General features: G+C 38.4%; 1 protein-coding gene across 7 annotated transcripts in view; it reads left to right on the top strand.

Annotated features, from left to right (window-relative positions):
- The window catches only part of rbfox3a (RNA binding fox-1 homolog 3a), a 756,006-nt gene that overhangs the window by 688,497 nt on the left and 40,752 nt on the right, over nt 1–26,757 (top strand). For 6 of the 7 annotated variants that reach the window (XM_056469067.1, XM_056469070.1, XM_056469066.1 and 3 more), the window contains 5 exons: nt 3,792–3,884; nt 6,128–6,188; nt 8,912–8,965; nt 19,444–19,576; nt 20,054–20,093. In XM_056469067.1, coding sequence (XP_056325042.1) covers nt 3,792–3,884; nt 6,128–6,188; nt 8,912–8,965; nt 19,444–19,576; nt 20,054–20,093 — 381 coding nt within the window. The remainder of the gene's footprint in view (nt 1–3,791; nt 3,885–6,127; nt 6,189–8,911; nt 8,966–19,443; nt 19,577–20,053; nt 20,094–26,757) is intronic. The other variant, XM_056469069.1, reaches the window with a different exon arrangement.

Genomic DNA, 26,757 nt, shown 5'->3' on the forward strand with positions numbered 1-26,757 from the left:
GAGAACTTCTCTCACCTCCTCATAGGTGATTCGCAGGGGTGAATCTGCTGGAACAAACCGTCACAGTGTGCTCAAGCTAAGCAACGCATATTATAAGATCAGCCGATCATTCACAAATAGCCTGTTTTTGAATGGCCTTTTAAATTCCTACTCGGTCGCTCTGATCCAAAGCCTGGGCTGTGCTCACTTCTTCTCTGCTGTATAGGAGGCGAGTAACAGTATGTAAAAAAAGAAAAGGACGTCAGAATTCACAGCATAAGGCCAAATATCATCTCTAAATGACTTTTTATTCAGAGCAAGGATATAAAGCGCACTTCTGGTGAACATTTTAAGATGTTACAGAATTAAATAATGAATAAACTCTAAATAATTACCTCGGAATTATACTGAAATACTTTTTGTTTAATAAAATTTATAATTGTTTCCATATTCAATTTTATATATTCTAATATTGCATGTGCTATTATAAAAGTGTATACTAAATTATAATAAAAATTATAAATTCTAAAATAATAAAATGGTCAGACATAAAAATATATTTAGTATTTATAGGTGTTAGTAATATTCTATTCCAATCCATCATACAAATAATTTGTTATTATTTTTGACATATATAAATTATAAAAATAATACATCATTTATGACATAATATATTTTATATATATACGTATAAGTGAGATATGGCTGTATATCGGCACTGGTGGGAGTCGAGTGCCTTAGTGCCCCACCAGTGGCAATATACAGCCTTATCGCACTGCTACGAGCGTGATAATGCGTTTATACAACAGTTCAACGGCATAATCGTGTATAAGAAAATCACGATTATGCAGAAATCGTTGCTACTTCACAATTGTCACTTTAGAGCAAGTATCTGAATGATCCTCTAGCGTAATGTCTAAAGTGATGACAAAACAGGTAATTTTGCACACATTTTAAGATTATAAGGCTGAATAGCAAGAAATGCAATCTGGATATCACAATAATTAACCCTGAAAAAGCCAAAGCAAAGCAAACCCTATCAGATTACTATGGTATAAATACAGCACTACAAAATACAAAAAAGAGAAATCGACTTAGAATATCACTTACCAGTTTTATAATGATTTGTTCAGCTGTAGAAAATGCTTTTTTTCTCCTCTAAGGACTATTATGCAGTCTCTGACGCCATCTTGTGGCAGATCATCAACCGTCTTAGCTCTCAATGACAGGCTGAATCTCTGAAATTATAAATATATTTAAAATAAGCACTGTCATTATAAATAAACTGCATAGTTGCAATCTATACAACTACAATTTCGCCTCACACACTATTATCTAATTAATTATATAATAATTATATAATAATAAAGTAATTATATTATATAATTATTATGAAAGATTAATTTAATAAGAACAAAAAATGCTTATTAATAAGCAGCATAGACTAATTAAACCTACTTTTATGAAATCTCTTATGATCAGTTAAAATATATCTTCTCTATGTAGGCATATTACCAGGTTTTGGATCATTGCAAAAGAGTATGTTTGTGTTGTTCACAAAATCGTGCCTCAGCTTTCTAGCAGTGTAAGCTAATTAAATCCGTGATAAAAAAAGAGAAAAACTATAAACACTATGTTGAACACAGTAGCGCAAAATGTCAAAAGGATTAATTTTGCGGCCCATTCCTTTTTGATTTTTCTGTTTCCTTGCGGGCCAAGGACTCCAGGGCTGGTCTTTATTCATGCCAGACACAAGGAATGGAGTGTCCATGTATGCATATCATACTCACAGGCCTCCCAAAGCAATTACCAGGCCGTACTTGCAAACTGTGTATGAACTAAAAGACCAGGGCTTGTTCCAGGCTCTTGTTTGCTATGCATACCTAATAGCTGTTCCGGATATGGCGTTTGGGTTGCAGTTGGCCATAACTCACCACTGACAGCAGGAGGTGGGGGTGCGGGACAGAGGAGACACTTCCCTGCTATACAGCATTACAACTTATATGAGCTTATATGTGTCCTTGGAAATATTCCTTACAACATTGTATAAATGAGGACGATATCTTTATTTATTAAAAATGACAATTTTATGTCGTCAGGATGTGCTAATGAACAAATTCATACCATGTGTTTCAGTATTAATGAGTGAGTTTAGGCCAGAATGAAAATGGTTGTCATTTACTTACTTAGTGCATGTCGAATCAAGCTTTCATGTCTTTACAAACCATAATATATTTTTATTAAACTATGAGAGATGTGTGTCCCTCCATTCAAAAGGTCTTTGCACACTTAGTCTGGAAATTCTATGTGCTTTTTTTGTATCCGTTAACCTAAAAATTTGTCCAATACATATTAATGAATTTGTTGCCAAAAATACTAAACAGAATCACTAGCTATGTTTCCATCCAAAGATGCAAATTAAATGCGCAAAACTGGAATATTGCATTTAAGACATGCGAATAAAGCAGCGTTTCCATCCAAGCATTCAAAGAGAACAAAATCGTCACTTCCTGAATAGCAAATATCAAAAATAAATATCAAAAGTAAAAGTGGAATTTACTGCTGTAGAAGAAGCTGCGTGAATTTAATAAATGACTTGTGCCTCAGAAGACAGTATGCTGACACGCAATGAACACATGGTACCGTTTGAAGGCGTCATATGCCCACATATGCTCTTCGCTATTCTGGAGATAATTATCAATATAATAACACTAATACTGAAATGGTTAAGACATTTTAGAATGACCAAAACAACATTTCAGATGTTTTACAATGTGCTCAGCCTGCTGTTTTTTCCATTCAGACACATTTTTAACAAAATCACATGACTTTTTTTTTTTAATGCACATAATGGAATTTGTTCGGTAAACGTGTTTCCATCACAGTTTATGTGCATCTTTTCTTATCAAATAAAAAGTTTATCCGACTCAGTTATGTGCATTTGTTTTCATGCGCATTTTAAAACTGAATGCACATTTTACCATATCCAAAATGCGCATAAAAATAGGTGGATGGAAACGTAGCTGCTGATGTGAACAAGCTGTGTTCTGTTTTAAAAACAAAATTGGAAATATTGTGTCCATTAAATTGAAATGATCATGAACAGAGACTGGTGGTATGTGAAAGGTATAGACACATGTACTGTAAACCAAACACCGCATGGGAAAAATGCGCAACACATGCTTCTAAACCATCTCTCTTTATATTCCGCACTTTGTTTGTCATTAAATGCTCTATGCTGTGAGACAAAGTGCATTAATTTGTTGCCATTTTAGATTTTGCTTGCTAAAGATACAAAAAAACAGAAACTGATCCAAGAAATGTAATGACAGACTAAAGTTTCAGAGCTAGTGTGTACAATAAATGTAATTGACACATGGTGAAGTCAAATACATTTTTTTAACCTGCAAAATTTCATACGAAAATTTTGGAATTGGTGTGCAATGAACTTCAGCAGAAACTCTGGTGCTTTTATTCTCCTATCTCTTTATTCTAAATATCTCCTTTGTGTATTGAAGTTAAATGATAGCCTTTGGAATGATGTGAGGATTAGTAAATGATTGCTGAATTAGCGTTTTTGCCTAAACCTATAGCAAAAAGGGTCACTGTTGAACTTCTTTATCTCTCAATGTCTTTTTTTCCATCCTGAAGACTTAATTTCACTTCTTACTAATGGATAGATGTTGCGACCCTGCTGACCTTTCTCTCTCTCTGTCTTTCTCTTTCTTGTTTTCTCACTCACGCTATCTGTTGCCCATTCAAATCTTTTTCTGACCACCCCATCATCCAACATTGGGAATCCTTTATCTCAGGGTTTTGGTTTTGTAACTTTTGAAACAAGTGTAGATGCAGACCGTGCACGGGAGAAATTAAACGGTACAATCGTAGAGGGACGCAAAATTGAGGTGCTTTCCTAATCTAACTATCCATACCGTCCATCCCAACACCATGTCCCATGAAGTGAATAAGCACCGATGGAACGTGCATGCAGCGTCTCATTTCACTACATTGCATCCCTAAATCTCGCTTGCTGTTTGTATTCTGCATGTTTAGTGCAAATAATATTAGTCGTATCTATTGTGCATGCGTGTTTGATATGCATGCCATCCGATTTGATCCTTTCTGCTTTGATGTTTTATGTGCAACTGTATTTAAAGAAGCTTTTGAACTTTCTAGCATCGCTTAACCGGTAATGCGATGCACAGACTCTGGAAAAACATGCATCTCGATATATCAAAGGCCTGTCAATGTAACTTAAAGTCCCAGTTGTTTATCCCAAACAGCTGAGGTTTATTTCGCCTTTCAAACACTCTATTTTTTTTTCCTTTTCTCCACAGGGCTATTACGATTTTCTATAGGACAATTAAGATAATTCATGTAATGCACAAACAATACCTAGACCTATATATCAAGGGGGAGTTGAGGCCAGTTGTTTCCTCAAGCTAAATGACCTCCGTGGGCCCTGTGGAACGGAAAGCTATTAACGCTAATTAACATGAGGGTGAAATACTAACACGGCTTCTGTTGCCAGCGGCCATGTTTAAATTCCTTCGGCGCCTCCCAACAAGCTGCTTGGCCTCTCTCTGTGATACTAAAGTCCCTTTAAGGGAAGTGGGTTCACTTGGCGGCCATCTTGGTAATGTCCCTGAGCAGTTATTTTCTGTGTAGGCAGCATAGCTCCTATTTATTTTAAAACTAAAGCTTCAAAATGGATAACGGTGTTGATGAAATTATGCTTAAAATTACAGTTGAAGGCAAAATTAATACCTCTCCTGGGAAATATTTATATTTTTTCCCTGTTTAAGCACTGTTTAACGGAGAAAGGAAATTTTCACAGTATTTCCTATAATATTTTTTCCTCTGAAAAAAGTCTTGTTTCTTTGATTTTGGCTGGAGGTTTTAATTTTTTAAGGTCAATATCATTAGTCCCCTTAAAATTAATTAATTTATTTTATTTTGCTTGGCTACTGGTTAACCTAATAAACCTTGTTAAGTCTTTAAATTGCGCTGAAGTATTTAAAGCTGAATACTAGTATTTTTGCAAATTACCTAGTAAAATAGGTTGTTTTTACATGGCGTCGTTGGTGATGCTCGAAATTCAAATGGAGGGCAGGAAGTGATTCTTCTACATAGGAATCGGTATCAGAAACTCAATATATTTCTGTTTATGTTGTTTATAATTGTTTAAATTGGCCAAAATCAGAATTGCCAAACAGCTTTTATACACTGTAAAGCCCAACAGTCAACTTTATCAAATGAAATTTATAGTTAACTCAAATAGTTAACTCAAAATTCACTGAAATATTGCAAAATTACGGACTTTCCCTCTATGTCTCCCATCTAGTTTTTTTACTCCCTGCCCTCCATCTGAATTTCACGTCATCACCAGAACCACGTAAATGAAAACAACCTATACAATGTACTGTCATCATGCCATAAACTAAATAAATTATATATTAGAAATTAGTTATTAAAACCATTAGGTGTTTTTAAAAAACTTATTTTCATTAAACAGCACTTAGTTAGAAAATACTTGAAAAAGAAAATTTGATCAGAGGGCGGATCATTTTGCCTTCAACTGTATTTATTTCCAGGCCGGTTCAGCTAAAGTGCATGTTCATAATCCAGGTGCCATATTAAGCGTAACGGTTTCATTCATTTTCTGGTGTTCGTACAACATGGCTCCGCCTTCCTGAGGTTAAATTTAGTGCTCATGAAGTCACTGCCTCGGGGTTGTAGTGTCTGGGAATATGTAGAAGCGTCTAGACAATGTGGCAGATGAAATTGCGGAGAAAAGCCTCAAGGAAGCTCCCTCAGCTTGGCTAGTGGGGAATTCCAATATACTCTGGGTTTCATTAAAGCCCATTTCCAGAGTTGCTCTGTTTCATTACATGTTGAACCAGATGTCATCATCCAACTCTTCTACAAACAGCCTGGATTAGATCCTACATCCAGCAGGAAAACAGAAGATCAGAGCTTGATGGATCGCTTTCATTTTTTCGCGTCTCATGATTTTTCAAGTGATAATTAGAGCATGTGAATGTTGATGTTGTTTTTTTGTTACTTCGCAGAGAAGCATGAACTGAATTTTTGTTACACTGTGTTCTGATTTGTGTTCTGCTTCTCATACCTGCTGTCTTTTTCACAGGTAAATAATGCAACGGCAAGAGTAATGACAAACAAAAAAGTGGCCAACCCCTATACAAATGGTAAGTGCTTTTGGTATTTCTTTGTATTCTATAATTAAACACATCGGTATCCCCAAACATAGTTCTGCACTTAAATGATATGGCTTTCATTGTATTAGTTAAAAGCAAAACAGAAATGTAAAAAGTTATGCTAAAGAAAGATGAAACTTCATTTGGTTGTATCTTTAAACCAAACATTTAGGCCCCGTTTACACTGATACGTTTTAGTTTTAAAATAGCTCACACTGCCACGTTCACACTGGCTTTCACTTAGGGTTTCTGAAAAGATCTCCATCCTCCACTATACCGCTGAAAACGCATATCACGTGACCACAAACCCACTCTGGCATGCGCTGTAGCAAATGTGGACATCTGAGCCCCAGGCAGTCAGCGAGTGCTTTGAGCACAAAACCCCAGGCGAGAGCAGTGCACATCAGACAGTTCATCAAGGAACTACCTCTGAATCTCATCTCACTATAGTTGTTAAACATGAGATTTAATTCATCTTGTGTTTAATTAACAACTCTTCTGTCTTTTGAATCTATTACTTGTTCTTAGGTAACGTGTTGTGGCTGAGCACAAAGATAAGTTAATATATTGATTTATGTAACCACGTACACTGATTCTGCACATTTAACTGATCGCTTGCCTTTATTTCCTAAATTTTATAAACTTATTGTACGTTATACTTTTATAATGGCCATTATTGATTATTAAAACTGATATTCAGCAAAAGAGACAGGGTATGTTTCATATTTTTCAATGAAAATTAAAGGAGGCAGTTATGTTATAGGCTCTGTTTGTTATAAATCTACATACAGTGAAGATGACATATAAATATGTAGGTATACGACAGCTCGACATTTTTGGCATCTGTTAAGTTGTTAGCATCAAAATGAAAATAGGCTGATCCTTATATGATGTTTTCATTTTATTGTTAAGAAATAATTTAGCCAGGGTGATGTAATTGACGTTATAAAGTAGCCTACACTGTTCCCTTTGAAGATTTACCCATCGTGTCCTCAGGAGTTTGTTTTCCATATTAAACTTGCGAAGTCTGAACTTACAAGGAAAGGATTCTAGACTGAACATTGTCCACTTAATTTTCAGAAAAAGCCCTAATCAAATAGATGAATGTCTGCAACCACACCTCCATTTTTAGATGTCTTTGTTTTCCCCCATCCACACTGACACGGAGCAGCAGTGGTTTAAAACAAAAATGGCCTCTTCAGCATTTTCAAAATGCTTCATTTTCAGGGCTCGAAAACTCCAGGGTAGTGTGGACAGAAGGCGTAACCATAGCAAAACTTATGCATTTTAAAACTAATACGTATTAGTGTAAATGGGGCCTTAGTCAGTATAGTAACTTCACGTGTAGTTCATTGCAACCTTTGAAACATTTTAATTTTCCCCAAAATTAACTTTTTTAATAATACTTTTTGTAATCAATTGTTTTAATGTACGTAATTTAAAACCCAGTCTTTGTTTCTATATATATATAACATATGAAACTATGGTATTAATTATCACGCTTTTATTTATTGGTAATTTTGCTAATTTTATTATGGCCTTGTCTACAATCTCATAAATACTTTTACTAATTTAATATAATAAAAACAATATTTGTGACGTGTTTCCCACTTGATTTCCCACACAACAACTATGAACATTTCAATGATCACAACCATAATTCATCTCGATTTTAGTATATATAATATTAGAAAAATAACTAATGCTAATACTTTATATAAACGGTTATAAACCATTCATATGTTTTTATTTAGATTGAAACCCAACTTCTTTCTTCCTACTCATGTTTTGAAATTCGATTGTTATTTTACTTGATATTATATGCTAATGCAGTATGTATAACCAAAAAAATAAATAAAACTCATTATAAAGAGCAATCCCGTCCCCTTCAGCTCTCCTTACGCTGTATTGTAGCTCAGATTGGAGACTTTCAATGTGGTCATGCTATTGGCCCATGAACATTTCATGCTTGTTATCAAACTATTTCACAACTGTAACAAGAAACAATTCAGTCATAACGTAATGTTAAAACAGCTATTAGACACATTATTTATCAATATTTGTCTCTTTTTGGATTCTTGGAAGCTATAGAAAATAAAAATTAAAACAGGACATACATTGGGACCATTGTTTTTGTTTACATCCCTCAAAATGGTCTATAGAGGTGTTTCATTCAGCGCAGCGGTCTTGCCAGGGTCCTGAGCTCTTCCACTGATGCTCATTCCCTCAGACTGCAATGGAGAGACAAACAGAGAAGGAGAATGAAAGAATCAAATATATCAGCAGCAATGTAGACCCCCACCCCCCCTGCTCTTCTTCAGCCACAGCCAATGGGGAGTGAGAAGAGGCTATTTTACAACCCCCATCTATCACTGACAGCGCACCGGACAGCACTCACTACTCTCTCACTCTCTGTCTCTCACCCCCCCTCCCCTCTACCTTTCACACCCTATATCGCTTGCACTCTTCTGAATGCCCCAATATTGCTGCCCCCTAACTCCTTCAACTTAATGTCGTCTTAAATATTTTGCTGTCATATCATATCTCCTCCTCTCCCCTTTCCTTTTGTTCTTTCCTCCGAATCCGTCCCTTTATTTTGAAATTACCATCACTCCTTCGAGTTAATCGGCGGAAGATCGAGAAACAAACACCCCACAGGTCCCCCACTAAGCATTTGGAGCTAATTCTCTCTTCCCCTGTGTATTCCTCTACAGGCTGGAAGCTGAATCCAGTGGTGGGAGCTGTCTATGGTCCTGAATTTTATGCAGGTAAACTGCAATTGAGTGTTGTGGTTGTAGGGTCTCGCTCAGATACTTACTTTGATTCGCTGTTCTTCAGATGTGCTTTGATTTGAAGATCAAACAGACAGTCACTTTAAAAGGGATGTATATGTAGATTTCACTTTTATTAGCGACACAGGTGGCTGATTAGGGAACTGCAGCACTTGTCGCTAACGCTCTTGCAAGAGTACCTGAATCAAAGGCCAAGATGTACTTTCAGTGAAGGACTTTTCCAATTTTCGCTTATACCAAGTTCAGACTGCATGATTTTCAAAGTAGACGTCTCACGGATGTTTTCACACTGCATGACTATCTGGTGTAGCTTTGCATCGGTGCTGTGTTTATACTTTAGGATGGATCGGCGACAGGGGGTTTCACACTGCATGACTTTAAAATAGGAAGAGTTGCTGACAACTTTGTCCAAACTACATCTCACAACCAAACACACGCAAGAAGTGACATGGAAACAACGGGTGGTCATGTAGTATATCTTTTGTTATTAACTACATATAATGAGAAAGAGCCTTTGGTGGTGTATTTATTTTGCTCACCTGGCTTTTGAAGGGAATTAAATTTCTCCTCAGCTTTTTTATTTTTTGACCCGGTTGTGATATTGCTCAGATGACACCTCAAACACACACGGGTGCAACTGCAAAATTTCCACTAGTTTTCCCTCCATTTCTTGGGTCCAAATAAACTGAAAATGAGCGCTTTTAACTTCTCCCCAACCTCCCTTTGGCCTGCAGATACTCATACTATTGGATGCTGCTCTCTCATTTTGCTGTAGATAATCGCCGATGTTATTTTCAATCAGAAAACATTTCACACGGCATGATTTTGAATCGCCGACAGCTCAGGATATTTAGCATGCCAAATATCTCACAGATGTCGAAAACTCATCTGCGATTCTCTCAGATCGTGTCTTTGATAGTTCACACTGTGTGTTTGTCACATACATGAACGAGTACCGATTTGCCTGTGATTTCAGGCATTTGTCGGAGATTTCTCAAAACCATTAAAATCAGGGCTAAAATCATGCAGTCTGAACTCGGCATTAGAAGTAAAAAGAAGTTGTGAATAACTTGACAGCTTTTAACCAACATCCTGACACCCCTGCAGGCACAGGACATCAACATGATGCTATATTGACTTTGTACCTCAACGTACCCCAATGTCGTAGGGATGTTGGATTTTGATTGGAAATGAAAATCGGACCCAGAACCCTAAATCAGGCTGATGTCAATGTCCAACCTAAAATCAACCAAATATCAACGTCTAATCATGTTACACATTGACGTTGTGTGGACATTACCACTATGACATGTATAAGACGTTAAATTTTGGTCTCTTTCCAACACAACCTAAAATCAACCAAATATCAACATAATTTGACATCGCTTTTGGACATCAAAATAACGTTGTCCTTAGATGCTGGCTAGACATTGAATTTTGGTCACCTGATGTCATGACCTAAATCTAACCTTATATGATGTTGTGTGCCTGCTGGGACCATCAACAGCATTTGGGAGTAATAAAAAGTGTTTTGAAAACAGTAGAAAAGAAAGCATCTGATTGTAGTGAGGTGGATACATATGCACAAGCTCTGCAATTCATCGGCATGGTGTTGACAGACACTGAGGTAATCAGCCAGATCATCATTTCTCACTCTCCGAGATAAAGCAGTGGTACACACTGTTTTCTGAAGCACAGATTAGAAAATGTCTTTGTTTTGACTGACTTGTTGTCCTTTTTTTGTGCTGTCGTTTCCCCTCTCAGTCTTTGATTTCTTTATTGCCGTTGGTTCTTTGAGCCCTTTGCATCCTAATGAGGGGGAAATGGTATTACAGTATTTCATTTGGAAGAAGTGCTGAGCACATAGCAGCTCTTTAACGGCCTGCCTTTTTGCTCATTAGACTAAAATCTGTTCATTTCAGGACAGCTTTACAGCAAAACTCTAAATAACCATCGGTGACAGAAAGCAGTCGTTTATCATTTTTATCTGACTTTTTCCCCTCCCTCTCCTCCCTCCCTCCCCTGATTCTGGCATGCATAAACACAATCGAATGCAGCCGTTACACAACCGAATACACATGATATGCATATGTAGTGTGCGTAAAAATGCAAATATGCTCAGCAATTCGCTGCGTGTAAAATGTTTATGCATGCTTTGGATCCCACGTATGCTCTGAAACATGCATGTGATTTCTTCTCTAATCACAGCAAATACACTCCCATGCGAACATGTACCTTCCCAAAACATCCCATCAAATCAGATTTACAGTGGTCCGGCACTTCAGCGGCTTGGCTCTGGGAGCTGGCGTCGCTTGATTTATTGGATGCTAATTTTTCAAGTCGTCTTAACATGCCTCTAAAGTTCGCCAAGCCTAAATGACACCATATGCCTTCTCTTTTCCCCTGGGGGCGACCAGTGGAGAGGCTACAAAATGGAAATAAGATATAGATTTTGCTTACTAAATAAGGAACCTTCCGGAATGAACGCCCACATGTTGCCTGATTCCTTCCCACCGTTCAAAAAAAGCGGGTAGCTTTCGCGTGAAATAATTATGACCGCATTTAATGTACTTTGTTGGGGGAGGGGGTGGTGCTGAAATCGGATGTAAAGGTGATTAATCACTGTTTATCAGTCCGAGTTTCTGTGCGGGAGATCAGCGGAATTGGGCACCATAAATCGTGTGCTGCTGACAGCGCACTCCGTCTCCATTCGTCCGGGTGCTACAGGTTTATTGTCCTCAAATCCCATTCAGGAGAATGACTGATGAGGGCCGCCGACTGCCTGCTTTTAACCTCTTCCAGGGAAGTCGGGCTTCTCTCTTCCCCATAAGACTCCCTCCCCGGCTCTCATTGCTCCACTCCTCTAGCTTTTCACAGCCGTCTCTCGACATATATCGCTAATTCTATTTCTCTCTTCATCTAAGCCTGGGGTGTTTTCCATCTGCCCTTTTCTTACTGACTCACTCTATCTTTAAATCTCAATATCTTCCGTCTCTCATCTTCTCTCAGTCTCTCTCTCAGGCTCTCTCTCTCTCTCTCTCTCTCTCTCTCTCTCTCTCTCTCCCTCAGGCTCTTAACTAGCACTCGGTAGCCAAAGCCAAATTGCCGATGCAGACGCAAAGCTGAGGTGCACGGGAAACTTAATTGTGTAATCCGGGGATCGTTTTTTTCCAGCTTGTTCAACCCGTGCAGGCAGTGCATGCATGAAGGACGCGGGAAACATAATATTGATTGATTGACAACTCTCTCAGCCAATGAATTTGGTCCTTGGCAGTATGTTGAAACAAATATGCCCTTTTAAAAAAATAAATGATAAAATATTTTGCTTCAAGACAATGTGTGTATGGTCCAGGAATATAACATGGCTCAAAACATACTCTATGCAGACAATTAAAAACAACCACAGAGAAGGTATGTTATTTAAATATCTATAGATATAGATATACAAATTTCATGCTCCTCCGAAAGTCACTTTGAAACAAGAACAATCATGGCTGTTATATTAAAGAATCACTCCAAACTGAAATGTGCAAATCTGAACCCTTCAACAGGCCCTTCATAAATGAAGGATTTGGGGGAGTACAAGTGATGGACATGTTTAATTTGTGATGCTGAAGTGAGATGCAAAATATTTTTCACTTCATTTCTTTGAAGCCTTTCAAAGTAAAGCCCTCAAAGAAATGGGACATAGCCTTAGGCACAGACAGGCAAATTGAAGGTAAATTTAGTGCCCATTATTACCATAGCAGCAACACCTCAGTACAATAACTTCAATTATTACACAGCTGTCTCCAATACTTAACTCTGATTGGTCAGACATGCGTTCTAAAGTGTGTTATTCAGAGAAAACAATCACTGAAACTAACATGCTTAAACTTAAATGCTGCGCTTTCTGAGTCCTAAGATTCACCCAATCCAAGAAGACACACTCAGTACAAACCTCACTCCCATTCAGATCGGACCACAGCTTTAAGTATCAAGCTACTTCGCCTAGTACAGCTATTTCTAGCTAGGTTCTGTTAAATATACAAGTATCAGGCATATTCCAGCAGTCTCGTTTATGTTGCATACTTGCATAGAGTATGTTTAGGGCCTTAAATTGAAGCACTTATGGACTATTCATACAGAACGCATCTTTGTGGTAAGATAAACATCAAATAAAACAGTTGTCATGCCAACTTGCTACTGTACACAGAAGCTCTCCACTTCCAAGATCTTCTGATTGGTCCAGTGCTTTGGAACAGAGATTAATGCAGCATCTTAGTGATGGCGCTTAGGTTTGGTACCAAAACCCGGTGCCTTTATGGCACCGGTACTTTTGTAACTGGTATGAACCAGATCAAATCAGCAAAGAAGCATCAAGGGGTACATCAAAGGCACATATAGGTACGTGTTGTGTCACACCATCTCTAAACATTTTATTCTAAACAACCTTGAGGGATACGGACACCGTTGGCGATGTCAGGTGTTTGTTCTTGTTGCTTTAGGGAACGCACGCAAGGGAAACTGACTAACGGCAGGTAAAGTTGACAAATTAAAAATAAAACAACCCAAAATACATGAAACTCCAGAGGAAACCGCGGTGATGCAATGACGTTAATTAATCTGTGTGCTATAACATGTAAAACGGGATCATAAAAGGAACATTCAAAAACTCATGTAAACACCTTAATGATATTATTGTCTTATTCAGATTAAGACAAATATTTAGAGTACTGATGTCCATGTAAACAGTCACAAGCCCCAACCCTAGAAAAAGGCAGTTCACTGATTTTGATGACAGCCTTTCCACAGATTAGTAGTAAGCTAATGTAATGTTAATTGCATAATGCAAATCCTAAATTCATGCTAACAAACACAAATGATCAAAAGAAATATATTCAATGCAATTCAGTTCAAATATATAAAATATGAATCAATGCATACTTTAAACTTTAGCTATTTTGTTCAATTAAAATGATTAATATATATATTTTTGTCAAAGAAAAGATTTTTTCTAGAGCCATCCACTATAATTTTGTGGCTCAAAAGTATTGCTTCAGGCACCGTTTTGGCACCGGTATCAAAATAAACGATACCCAACCCTGGTGGCGCTCATGTGTTCATACCCATAAAACAAGTATGTGTTTACATAGAAAAACAATGGAAAGTGGAATGGAAAAACCTGTTCTGTTCACACAAAAACCACTCAAACAGATCCATAATTAAAATTAAGTTGCCTAATTACAATATTAGATTTATCAGGGAAGGGAAAAAAACTCCCTTTAATCTAGCAACAGTGTAATTTTCCTCATAATATGGGTTTATTTGTGGTCTGATTATCTAAAGACATTCGCAATAGCACACAGTCTGAGAGAGGCCCTCACCCGGCCATTTCCAGGCGAAGCGCATTAAAGGAGCCAGTCTTGCAGTAAATGAAAGAGTCCTGAGGGGGTTGGGGATGTAATTCCCTCCACACCTACCCCCCACCCCCCAACAGCCCAATGGGATGCTTTCCAGCAATGGAGATACCCTTGTGTAAATCCAGATAAATGTGCCAGCGTCCTTATCGGTTTAAACCGTAGATGCGCAGATGTGAAGGGTTTCGACCCTCTCTACCTTCTCTTGTGTTAAAATAACAGGAGCGCACAAGGGCTACAAAGATTTATGCTCACGTACACTTTTGCCAATGTGTTTCGTAGGCTTTATGGAGTGTCATAACTGGCTGGAATGATTTATGGCTTATTATTGAATCGGTGCTGCGTGCAGACCCATAGCTCATTATGAGATTACATTTATGTACGTCATGGCACACATAATGCGCACACACAAAAATCAAAGAAAATATAAGAGCATTGCCCATGACTGGAATCCGGAATAAATTGACCATGGCCCGGCATATATCAGGGACGACCACTGTTTGGCGTATTAACACCGACTCTATAGCTTAAAAGGGACAAATTAAAATGTCAACAGCCCCACGCTATATCAAAACGAAAGAGCAAACACCTTACCTTCAGCCATCTGTCTTTCTTTTACTTCTGATGAAGGGCTGTGCTCTACCTCTCGGCCGCTGATTGGTGTGTCACATACAAGAGGTTTTATTGTTTGTTTGTTTGTCTGAGAGGAGTCAAAGAAAAATTATGCCAGCAGCCGCAGTTTGGGTTTACTGAATGTGAATCGAAGAAGTCTTTACACCAAGGCTGTGTGCTAAATATATAGCCATACATATATGTGCTCAAAATAAACCCAGCTGACCTCATTAAAAGTGGTCGCTTTGACACATATTGACTATTAAGTGAGTGCTGCTTGGGTGATGTCTGTACAGTAATGATCAGGAGGTGGTGCAGGTTCTGTTTGGGGACATGAAATAACCGAAGAGGGCTGTCCTGCTCTTCTGAGACGCAGGATAGACAGAGATAGTGTCATCGGTGCATAAATGAGAAAGAGAGCTTTGAGGGCCGCACTGCTGGGCTGGGTTTTGCTTGCACAGTACTATGGGTAATTATGTCCCTGTCATTGACTCATCAGGGCTATACTCAGTGAAGGTTAAAGAGGGACTGGGGTATAACATAGTGTGGCTTTCACTCATTTTTTTTACATATGTTTTCGTATCTCTCCTATCTGTCATTATTTATTTTATTTGTAATTTTTTGTAAATCTCACTTTCTCAAACTTGTCAAGAACAATTCTAGGTCATATTTAAAAATTCAGCTATTCAACAATTTTTTTCTCATTTGTTTTTATGTACATAAAATAACAAATTTTAATTCAATAGTACAAACTAAATTATTTAAACTAAACATATTTTAATTATTTAACTGAGTGTACTGTTGTAAGTGGAGTACATTGGCTTATTTCATGCAGCATTAGATGAAAAATAATTATATTAAAGTATAATTATATTAAAATGGGTATCATAATTGAAAATAAATGCTGCTGTAAGTAAACAATGGACACACTACAACAATTGAATGTTTTGTTAATGACTGGAACAGTATTTTTACCATATTTTATACAAACACCGGCCACTTTATTAAGTACACCTTACTAGTACCGTGTTGGACCCCCTTTTGCCTTCAGAACTGCCTTAATCCTTCATGGCATATGTTCAACAAGGTACTAGAAATATTCCTCAGAGATTTTGGTCCATATTTTCATGATAGCATCACGCAGTTGATGCAGATTTGCTGGCTGCACATCCATGATGCGAATCTCCCGTTCCACCACATCCCAAAGGTGCTCTATTGGATTGAGATATGGTGACTGTGGAGGCCATTTGAGTACAGTGAACTTATTGTCATGTTCAAGAAACCAGTCTGAGATGATTCACGCTTTGGTGCGTACACTGTGGGTACACTGTGGTCATAAAGGGATGGACATGGTCACCAACAATTCAGTACTCAGGTAGGCTGTGTCGTTGACATGATGCTCAATGGGTAATAATGGGCCCAAAGTGAGCCAAGAAAATATCCCCCACACCATTATGCTGTGTTTACTGTAGCACTGATAAATCATGCTATTTGCGGGTAAATAGACGCATGAACATTTAGAGTTTACTTGGACAGGTGTACACAATAAAGTGGCCCGTGAGTGCATCATCAAACACACAAAAACATATTTGCTTAAACTTTGTTTTGATCTGAAATGTAGATCTTTAAAAGGGGTGGGTGGAGTTGTTAAGTGTGTTCTTGCAGTAAAGTCATCCAGTCAGATTAGAGCTCGTGAGAAGAAGCTTTCCATTTTTATGTGCAATATCCATCTAATGGACTGTGGGCAGTCTGTGGCTGAGACTGTGTGTAATGTGACCTGGACATGTTTTCACCTATTTATTGTTACACGTGCCGTTTCAAGTTTCATTTTGTCTGTTTCGCTTTCCCACCCGTGTATGTTTCCTTAACATAAAGCCTGGGCCCTCTCTCCCTCTGCCATCTCTCCCAGTCTTGACCCTGACTTGTCCCTGCTCTCTCCTAGGCTGCTCTGGCCCCAGTGGTGGCGTGAGGCTGGGAGAGTGTGTATATATGTGTGTGCGTGTGTGTGTGTGTGTGTGGGGTAGAGAAATGAGGGATGAGGGATGGCGCCAGCCTGTGATTGCATCTCTAAACAATCCTCTCCATCTGCTCTTTCAGCCCCGTGTGCCAGCACCTTGTGTCTCACCTACAACAACCTACCATCTCCCCTGCCTCGCACACACCCCCAAAGAGCGGGACAGCAGCCAGACACACTCTCACACACCCCACGCTCAAGGTTTCAGAGATAACCACAATAAAGAGGCTTCCCCAGACAGGGATGCCACACACTTTCCTTCTCCAAGACCTCAGATCCCTGCTTAATATTCAGCTGGAAAAGCCTCGAGTTTTTTTGGTTTAGTGTAGTGAGGTATTTTTTTCAGCTGGTATGGATCATTTTGAATAATTTTAGATGTTATTGGGCAAATGGTGTTTATGCTTGCACTAAAGACAGAGGAATTTGCATATTAATGTTTAATAAGAAATCAATTTATTAAAGGGATTGTTCACCCAAAAAGGATATTTACTCACTTTTCGCTCACCCTCAAGTGGTTCCAAACCTTTATGTATTTCTTTTTTCTGTTGAACAAAACAGCAGATATGTTGAAGAAAGCTGAAAATATTTAACCTTTGACTTTCATGGTAAGAAAAAAATACTATGGAGGTTTTCAAGACAATTTCTAAATATTTCCTTTTGTGTTTACCAGAAGAAACTCATGAAGATTTGAAACCTAATAAGCAGTGGTCCTCAACCTTTTTATCACCACGGACCGGTCAGGGGGGGTTGGGGGTGGTGTTGAGGGTTGGTGTTCGTAGGTTGCAACATTCAACCTTTTTCTCTGAGGATGACCAGCTGACAAAACATTGCTGTCACTCTGATGCAAGTTTTATTGATGGTGAAAATTACACAGCGCTGCAGTGTTTGGGTGCTATGTATTTGTCTGAGATAATTAGTCTACCAAAATGTGTATATTCCCTACAAGCTGAAGTTGATCGATCAGTTCTTGTCACATGACTCGCGGTGCACTCCTGGTATTCATTCAACTGTGTGCATCTGGAAGGCACAAGCGCGTCACGCCCCCTCCATTGGAAATAACAAACTTGCGCAAACTCTAGAAAAGACGCGATATGTGAACTGCCCCTAGAAGTCCGCCATCATTTGTGATCTCCAGCAGTTTCACTTCTTGCACAGACATGGTGGATTCACCTGATTTGTTGACACAGGGTGTCCGCAGGGTCTTAAAAAGTATTAAAATTGATAAATCAATTTAGAGAAATTGAAGGCCCTTCAAAAAGTATTAAAAAGGTATTAAATTCTGTGTCAGTATGCTAAAGTTTACCTGAATTTAATCTGTCAACATCAGGATGCTGTGTAGTTAATGAAATAAAAAAAAATCCTGCTAGATTTGACATTACGCTTTGTTTACTGCAGTTACTAAGGAAACACTGTCATTCCTGCTGCTGTAAAGGCGCCACCTGCTGGATTAACATTTTTATTCAGTATATAAATGCAGTTTTAGTTTAGGATTCGTTTCTTGCAATCAGTATTTAATTAATATACTGCAAGTTAAAATGTCGGCAATGTTATTGGTTGAAACCTGAAGTGGTGATGAGGTCTTAAAATGTATGGAAAGAGTCCTAAAAAAGGTCTTAAAAGGTATTAAATTTCAATCTCTGATTCCTGTATTTACCCTGTGGCAAATGGGTTGCAGATCCATTCATTGGCAGTTCGCAAGTCCATCAATGGGCCTTTTCCCCTTAGCCAAAGAAACTTTCCAAAGACGTGTCTCTTACTCATTTTGCTGCTTGTGGGTTAAATTTGGGTGCTTAAGCGACCGAGATGTAAGCGAAAGAATACAATCGTTTTTCAAAATGAAAGATTTTTGAAAATAAAAGATCGTTCAGATATAAAACAGAAATAGTTAATGATTTCTTGCTGATTCCACTGCTATAAAGGGTGAGTAAATGATGACGGAATTTCCATTTTTGGGTGAACTCTCCCTTTGAGTGTACGCTGGTGTGCACAAAAAATCATATATTAATTAAAATAAGCACAAACATTTTTAAAATTAATCTGTTATCAACTATGTCATTCCAATTCACTTGAGTTATGTTTCAGCAACAGATGTTGACAGAGAGCCCAGAATTTTATAGTGTGTCTTTAATAAACATCACAGATTGATCTTGAACATTTTTGTTTACCTCAGTTTAAGTGTATTGGGTTGCCACAAATTTGGGTTCTGAAGTAAAACCACTTGAGAATCACTGGCTGTAACATGCTGCCATTCTTGATGTGTTGTGCCAACATGATGCACCCGTTGACATCCGTCTGAGTTGTTTTAAAGCAGCACACTTTAGGATGACAGTGCGTTGTCACAGTACCGACTGAAAGCCGATTGGTGGTGACAGGTGCGCCTCTTAGAAGCAAAAGCTTATGTCACCTTCTTTCTTCTCTCCTTTTTTCAGTGACAGGCTTCCCCTATCCAACCACAGGGGCGACGGTGGCTTACAGGGGCGCCCACTTGAGAGGCAGAGGTCGTGCCGTCTACAATACGTTCCGTGCCGCGCCTCCACCCCCTCCCATTCCCGCCTACGGAGCGTGAGTAACCCTTCACCCAAAACGTACATGTACAGTATCTGCAAATAGCTCACCTTGTTTTTTTTTTTGGCCCAAGCCTGAGGCCATTATTAGGTAAACCTCAGCACTTAAAAGCACTGTCATCAAAGGACCATTTTCACATTATATGTGCTACAGCCTTAACCTGCAACATGACCGCTTGATGGCTATAAAGTGTGTTACACTCTAATGGCGAGCCCTACCAGTTTTCCCCAGTGACAAGACAGAGCAAAGCCCATTATAAAGCAACATTGTTTTCCTCTAAGCACAGAAAATGGTGGTCTTTCCTAATCTGCTTTATTTCCCCCCCCTTCCTCACAGTCTAGAGTGCATTGTTTTGTCTGCTGAATGAATGCATCACTGCATAATTTATTTCCTTCACTACACACAGTGAGGAAACTGTGTAGACTTTTTGGCGCTGATGTATTGTGTTTTGTTATTTCTTGTTGTGTTTTGCAGTGTGGTTTACCAAGATGGCTTCTACGGTGCAGAGATCTATGTGAGTATCCCGAATTCTGTTGCGTTTTCCAGGTTTTTTTTTCTACTGTCTCTTTAAAGAAAGCCAGGGTTGTACTGTATGCTTCTTTGAGGACATGTTCGCTGAGCCTAACCTGAGCAGCTGCTACTGAATCTTTCATGAAGCCAAGGGTCAGCTCGGGTCACCATGTGCGTATCCGCCAGGGTGGCCGTTTGTGCTGTACTAGAACCTTTTGGGGGTTTTCCTGTGCATAACATTGCATGGCACAATGAATTCACACATGTTGAGCTTCCAGCATGCCCTTCTTTGACATCTTTAGTTGATCTCCAAAGCAATATCACGCTGTAGCTCAAGAGCGGTTGCCAACTGAAGCTAGGCAGGGTCGTGGCTGGTCAGTATCAGGGATGGAAGACCTCCTTGGAAATATAAGTTGCTGTCGAAAGTGGTATTTCTGAGACCACACCTCCAGCAGCTACTTAGTTTTTCCAAGGAAATCTCCTACAGTAAATTCTCAAGGTTTGAAGCCCTCCTTAATTAACACTTGATCTCCCCTGAAGGACGACAAAAAATATGTGTAGGGGGTTAGCCATTAAAATTGTGCAAAACCCTTTGCTCTGATCTGTATCTTAATTAATGAAGGACATTTTTTCAGTCGCCAGTCTGAAGGTAGCTCTAACCAACTGATCAACACTTTTTTTATGTAGTTTGAAAGTCAAAATAGACTCTTAGGGCCCCATCAAACACCGGCACGATAAGGCGCAAGACATGTTTGGCGCTATTTGTTGCTATTTTCAGCTTTTCAGCTGGCAACTGACAGCTGGTCTAAAGTGCGGGTCCAAGCTTACACATTGTGTATTATTTATTATATGCATATTTATATTTGTTTTAATAAAAACTAGTTTAGATTTTCCCACCTGTCAGGTTTAGGAGACGTTTGCATCACCATATAGGGCATAAGAATAGGACGTGTGTTTGGATATAACTTTTTTGACCACATTTCGTTATTATTGTTTATTTTTAACTAGCTGGAAATTAGAATTGAATTTAGAAATTGTTTTGAAACAAATCTTTGCTCTTAACAAACGTAATTAAATATGTAGGCTAATGGATGTCTTTAGCGGAGTGAGTTTCCACTGTTTCCTTACTCCACGAAAGTAAAGGAGTAAAGAGTAAAAGTAAAGTAAAGAGAAAGTAAAGGGGCAGAATGGGGGGGCTCGTTATTTATCCTCGTGCTGCAGATGTTTTTTTCAACTGTTTTCTCACTACTAAAGCATTCTGTTTTTCCACTTACAAAGTCTGTCATGTAAACAGCAAAAGCACCATGGTGCGTCGCAACTGACTCTTAAAGGCAATGGGAGATGAGACTCTGATTGTTTTAATGCACGTTATGCTCAAAACACACCTATAACTCATTAAGAAAATAAGCACAATCTTGTTAGACTATGCACCATGGCGCAGACAGTATTTTTCCATCCTTAAAATAGCAAAAGTAGATTCGGACCTGCCCTTAATGCTTTTGCGCCATGTGCTTTCGACTTTTGTGCCTAGATTGTTAAAATAGAGCCCATAGTATTTAAATAGATGCCTACTTTCACAAGTTACCCGTTAAGCACAATGTTTTGTGATCACCCATTTATCAATGCATTGATGTAGACTGTCAATATTCTGTAAATTTACCATTTTATGTTTTTGAGAATTGCATTTTTGTTGAAATCGCTCATTATATATTACTGCATATGTCAGAATCAAATGATTTTCACAAAAACACTGAAACGTTAAGTAAGATTAATCAATAAGTGAGATATAATTGAATTAAATATATGAATTTGGCTCAATGAGGCATGTCCAGTATATGTATTGCACAAACTAGTGAAGAAAACCCAACCCAACCCAACCCAAGCCAAAGTGGCGTAGCAGAGGTGTAATCCTCGTGTCCTGACCAAATTCTCTCTATCAGCCCTTACCAATCATGGTCTTCTAAGAATCCCCATCCAGTCTTTTGAGGAAAGACCCAGAATTTCTATGGATTTTATGGTAAACTAAACCTAATCTAAATCTAAAGTATGGAATGAACCAAAAATGACCCCCACCCCCCACCCCCTCCATGCGCATGTGACGCCTAATCTTAACGTTCACATTTTATCTCCTCTACTGCCTGGTTTCATTCTAAGTGGGTGGAAAATCATTCGGGATCAAGTTGATGAAGTCGACGTTACAGTGTTTTTGTTTTAATTTATGGCACGCATTTGATCCGCCTTTCCCTCAGCCTCCATTAAAATACAGCCCAAAGGCCTCGCTCTCCAGCCTGAGATTGTGCCCAGGCTCTATTGTTTTTGACAGGCAGTCTGAGCCTATTAGTCTGTCAGGTGATCAGAGAGTGTGCCTCCCCTACCCAGAATTATTGTGCTGCATGAAAAATGGAAATTAATTCAACATTTAGATCTGAAACAGGACAAATGAACGTGGACGTAATTGTGATGCCTTTACCTGGCACGCACAATAGTATGTTTGCCACCAAGTTTGCAAACTCTTAGCCAGGACTATGGACACGTGCCTAAATAAATCTTACAGTCGAGAGAATTTTGACAAATGTACGTACAGTAGCATGCGTTTACTTGCCAATAAAGTCTAGGATGCATCTCTGGGGACTTTTAAATAAATTATAAAGCAATAGTTGGCTGAGGAAGTTGGATTTTTTATACTTTACACTCAACAATTCAGTGACCAGGCACTGCCAAGCTGATTCACAAAGACTTGTGAAAGATTGCAACCCTGCATACTGGAAATTCAACTTTAGCATCCGATTCAAATGTATTTAAAAAGAAAAAACATATGCTAATTGGTAAAATGATCTTTCACAATATGGTCAGCACTACACACTGTAAACCCAGCTGTTGTCATTACTAAAACACTATATTTTGATGGTCCATTTGAGTATTAGTTGACTGCTTAATATATATTGATACTGCTCCTTCAACTGACTATAAGAAACTTTGCATGTACATGTCAACTTACACTAACCCTATGACTCCAACCCCTAACCCCAACCTAACAGTTTGTTTATAATCTGAGAATTAGTTGGCATGTAACTTAAATTCAGCAAACGGATCATCAAAATAAAGCGTGACCAAATATTAAGTTAATATAACATTACATTTCTTAAAATACAAACTTTGGCATCTAAAGCAGGTGTGTTTAACTTACTCATTAGGCAGCAAAAAACTTTTAATTAATATTTAATTAACATTTTAATTTCTTAACGATTCACCATGTCTCTGTTTAAAATGATTGGTTGTGCTTTAAATTCTGCCTTGGCAACCGCTCTGATTGGTCGATACATGTTATGTGACACAAGACGGTCATTTTGCTTGTGATGCTGAATTTTGCTGAAGCGCAGCAGTACAGAAGCACAACCTGAACCCATCTGACGAAAGAGAAAATATAAATTAGTAAGTAGGTATTTAAATGCTTATAATCATTTTTCTTAATTAATATACACGCAGGGGCGACATGGTGGCACAGTGGGTAGTGCTGTCGCCTCACAGCAAGAAGGTTGCTGGTTCGAGTCCCAGCTGGGTCAGTTGGCATTTCTGTGTGGAGTGCGCATGTTCTCGCCGTGTTTGTGTGGGTTTAATCCAGGTGCTCCGGTTTCCCCCCACAGTCCAAAGACATGCGCTATAGGTGAATTGGGTAAGCTAAATTGTCCGTAGTGTGTGTATGTCCTGGACCTCCAGGTTGAGGGTTGAGTATTAGGCTAACGACCAACTTCATAAAAATTAGATGTTACAAAACACCAACATGGTGTGGCTAAATATCAACATCGATATAAACGGCCCAGGGAGTAAGTTAGTAAGTAAAGAATATAAAAGCTGAAAAATTTGGAAGTATAGTCCAGTAGCGATTTTAAAATGATCTGTACTTAAACATTTAAGTTATCTGTGATTAAACATTAAGGTTAATTGAATTAATTACTCAATTAATTGAGTTGACGATTTCCCAATATTCGAACACTAAGGGAATCACTTTCCTCAAATCATCCTCAAGTAGTCTCAACTTATTAGAGTTTACAGTGCAGACTTTTTAAAATATAAGTTATTTCTTTCAGAACTTTTTAAATGAGTCTACTGAAGCCAGTAGACATCAGTAACATCCATTATTATGAACGTTAAGATGTCAAGTCTACTCAAAAGTTTTACGTTTATGACTGGCTGTGCTTATTATACCCTTTTGTATTGAAAAAAAACCTGACTTACTGTCATAAATTTCAAATGTGATAGATCTGTCTCTCTAAATCCATCTGTGTTCGCCGGAATTAGGAAGCTGTAACTTCCACAGAACTCTTTACACTCAACAATTCATAGTAACCAGGCACTGACAAGCTGATTCACAATGACTTGTAAAAGATTGTGACCCTGCATACTGGAAATTCAACTTCACCATCCAATTCAAATGTATTCAAATAGAAAAAGAAACACGAATTGGTAAAATGATCTCTCACAATATGATGAGCATTATAGAGCATCATTGCATTCCAAACTTTTTAAATGAGCCTACTGAAGCCATTGGACATCGGTAACATCCATTGGTATGAACGTTATGACGTCAAGTCTACTAAGGCTTTACGTTTATGACTGGCTGTTCTTATTATACCTTTTTCGTATTGAAAAAAATTGGACATGCTGTCATAAATATCAAATGTGATAGACTTGTCTCTCTAAATTCATCTGTGTTCACCGTAATTAAGTAGCTGTAACTTTTACGAAATAGTTTTATTCTTTACACTCAACAATTCATAGTGACCAGGCACTGACAAGCTGATTCATAATGGCTTCTGCAAGATTGTGACCCTGCATACTAGGAATTCAAATTTATCATGAATATTCATAAATATTCAATTAGAATAAAGTTGTGTTAATGGGTTGAATGATCTTTCACAAAATGTTTTTTCAAAAATATAAATCATTGCATTCCAAACTTTTTAAATGAGTCTACTGAAGCCATTGGACATCAGTAACATCCATTGTTATGAATATTATCTCAAGTCTACTCAAAGTTTTACGTTTATGACTGGCTGTGCTTATTCTACCTTTTTTTGTATTGCAAAAAATCTGACATGCTGTCATAAATATCAAATGTGATAGATCTGTCTTTCTAAATCCATCTGTGTTCACCGGAATTATGAAGCTGTAACTTCCACATTTTTTTTTTATTCTTTACACTCAACAATTCATAGTGACCAGGCACTGCCAAGCTGATTCATAATGGCTTGTGAAAGATTGTGACCCTGCAAATTCAACTGTATCATGAATATTCAAATGTATTCAAATAGAAAAAAACATATGCTAATTGGTAAAATTATCTTCCTCAATATGGTGAGCATTACCGACTTTTTTAAAATACAAATCATTGCGTTTAAAACATTTTAAATAAGTCTACTAAAGCCATTGGACATCAGTAACATCCATTGTTATGAATGTTATGATTTCAAGTATGCTTAAGGCTTTACGTTTATGACTGGCTGTGCTTATTATACCTTTTTGTATTGAAAAAAATCAGACATGCTGTCATAAATATCAAATGTGATAGATCTGTCTGTCTAAATCCATCTGTGTTCACCGGAATTAAGAAGCTGTAACTTCCACCGAATCCATGCACACGCTTTTCTGTGACCTGATTTTTTTTCCTCCTTCTTCTTCTTCAACTCCAGTAGCTAAACATTTGATCTTAGCGGAGTAGCATCGGACATTATTCCCGAGCTGAAAAATAAATGAGAGCATCTATAATTCAGCGCACAGGCCTGTATCTGCGATGCCTAAGTCCTGCATGCGCTCTGGCACCGCGATTATTCACATAATGTACCAGTGAAGTCAGCGAGCTAAAATAACAAAGAGCGGAGCTGCGTTTCATTAAAACAGACACTTCAATAAACACCCCAGCCACTTAGATACTCGCTCGCAGCCAGCAAATACATTCCCTGTTGTTTAAAGCTTGGCATGTTTGTAGTGTAAGTGTTCACAAGACATCAAGACTAGCATGGGGAAACGCTGGGTTGTTGCGGCTAACAATCTCAGGCGATGTCATCCGACGCCGCTTACAACATGGCTATTAATAGCTAGCTTGAATGGAGCAATTAATAGCTTCGTCAGATGTCATCTAATGCTTATACAAGCAATATTTAGTGTTGTCTTGTGCCGCTCTCCAACCACGGATGAGCACGTCGCGTGTGTCAAGACTGCTCCCCTGGGCACAGAGCCAGGGGACTCGTATTGGCCAGCCACATTAATTAAAAGGCCCCTTCAATAGCTTCAGCCAAATCTTCCATTTGGTTCATTCGCAGTAAGCAAACATTGACTGATTTTAATTGTTTATACCAGATTGCCACTTACCATGCTGATCGATAGTTGCCCGGCCCTGCCATTTCAATTGATGGGATTGATGCGCTCTAGAAAGACACGCCGTTGGTTGCGCCGCTATTGCTGCACTCAGCGTAGATAAGTGAAGACGCTCAGATGGTTCGCTTTCGGACTCGGCTGTTAGGCATCTGTGCCGAGATCTATATGAAGAGCTAATGCAGTCAATCTGACAATTCCCCATTAAACAAAAAGGCCTCACAAAAAGCTGTATTGGCAAACTAAATACCACCTAAATCACTCAGCGCTGATTTTAGTGAGCATTGACAGGGCTT

The sequence above is a fragment of the Danio aesculapii genome, chromosome 12 (assembly GCF_903798145.1).
Source record: "Danio aesculapii chromosome 12, fDanAes4.1, whole genome shotgun sequence".
Taxonomy (NCBI): domain Eukaryota; kingdom Metazoa; phylum Chordata; class Actinopteri; order Cypriniformes; family Danionidae; genus Danio; species Danio aesculapii.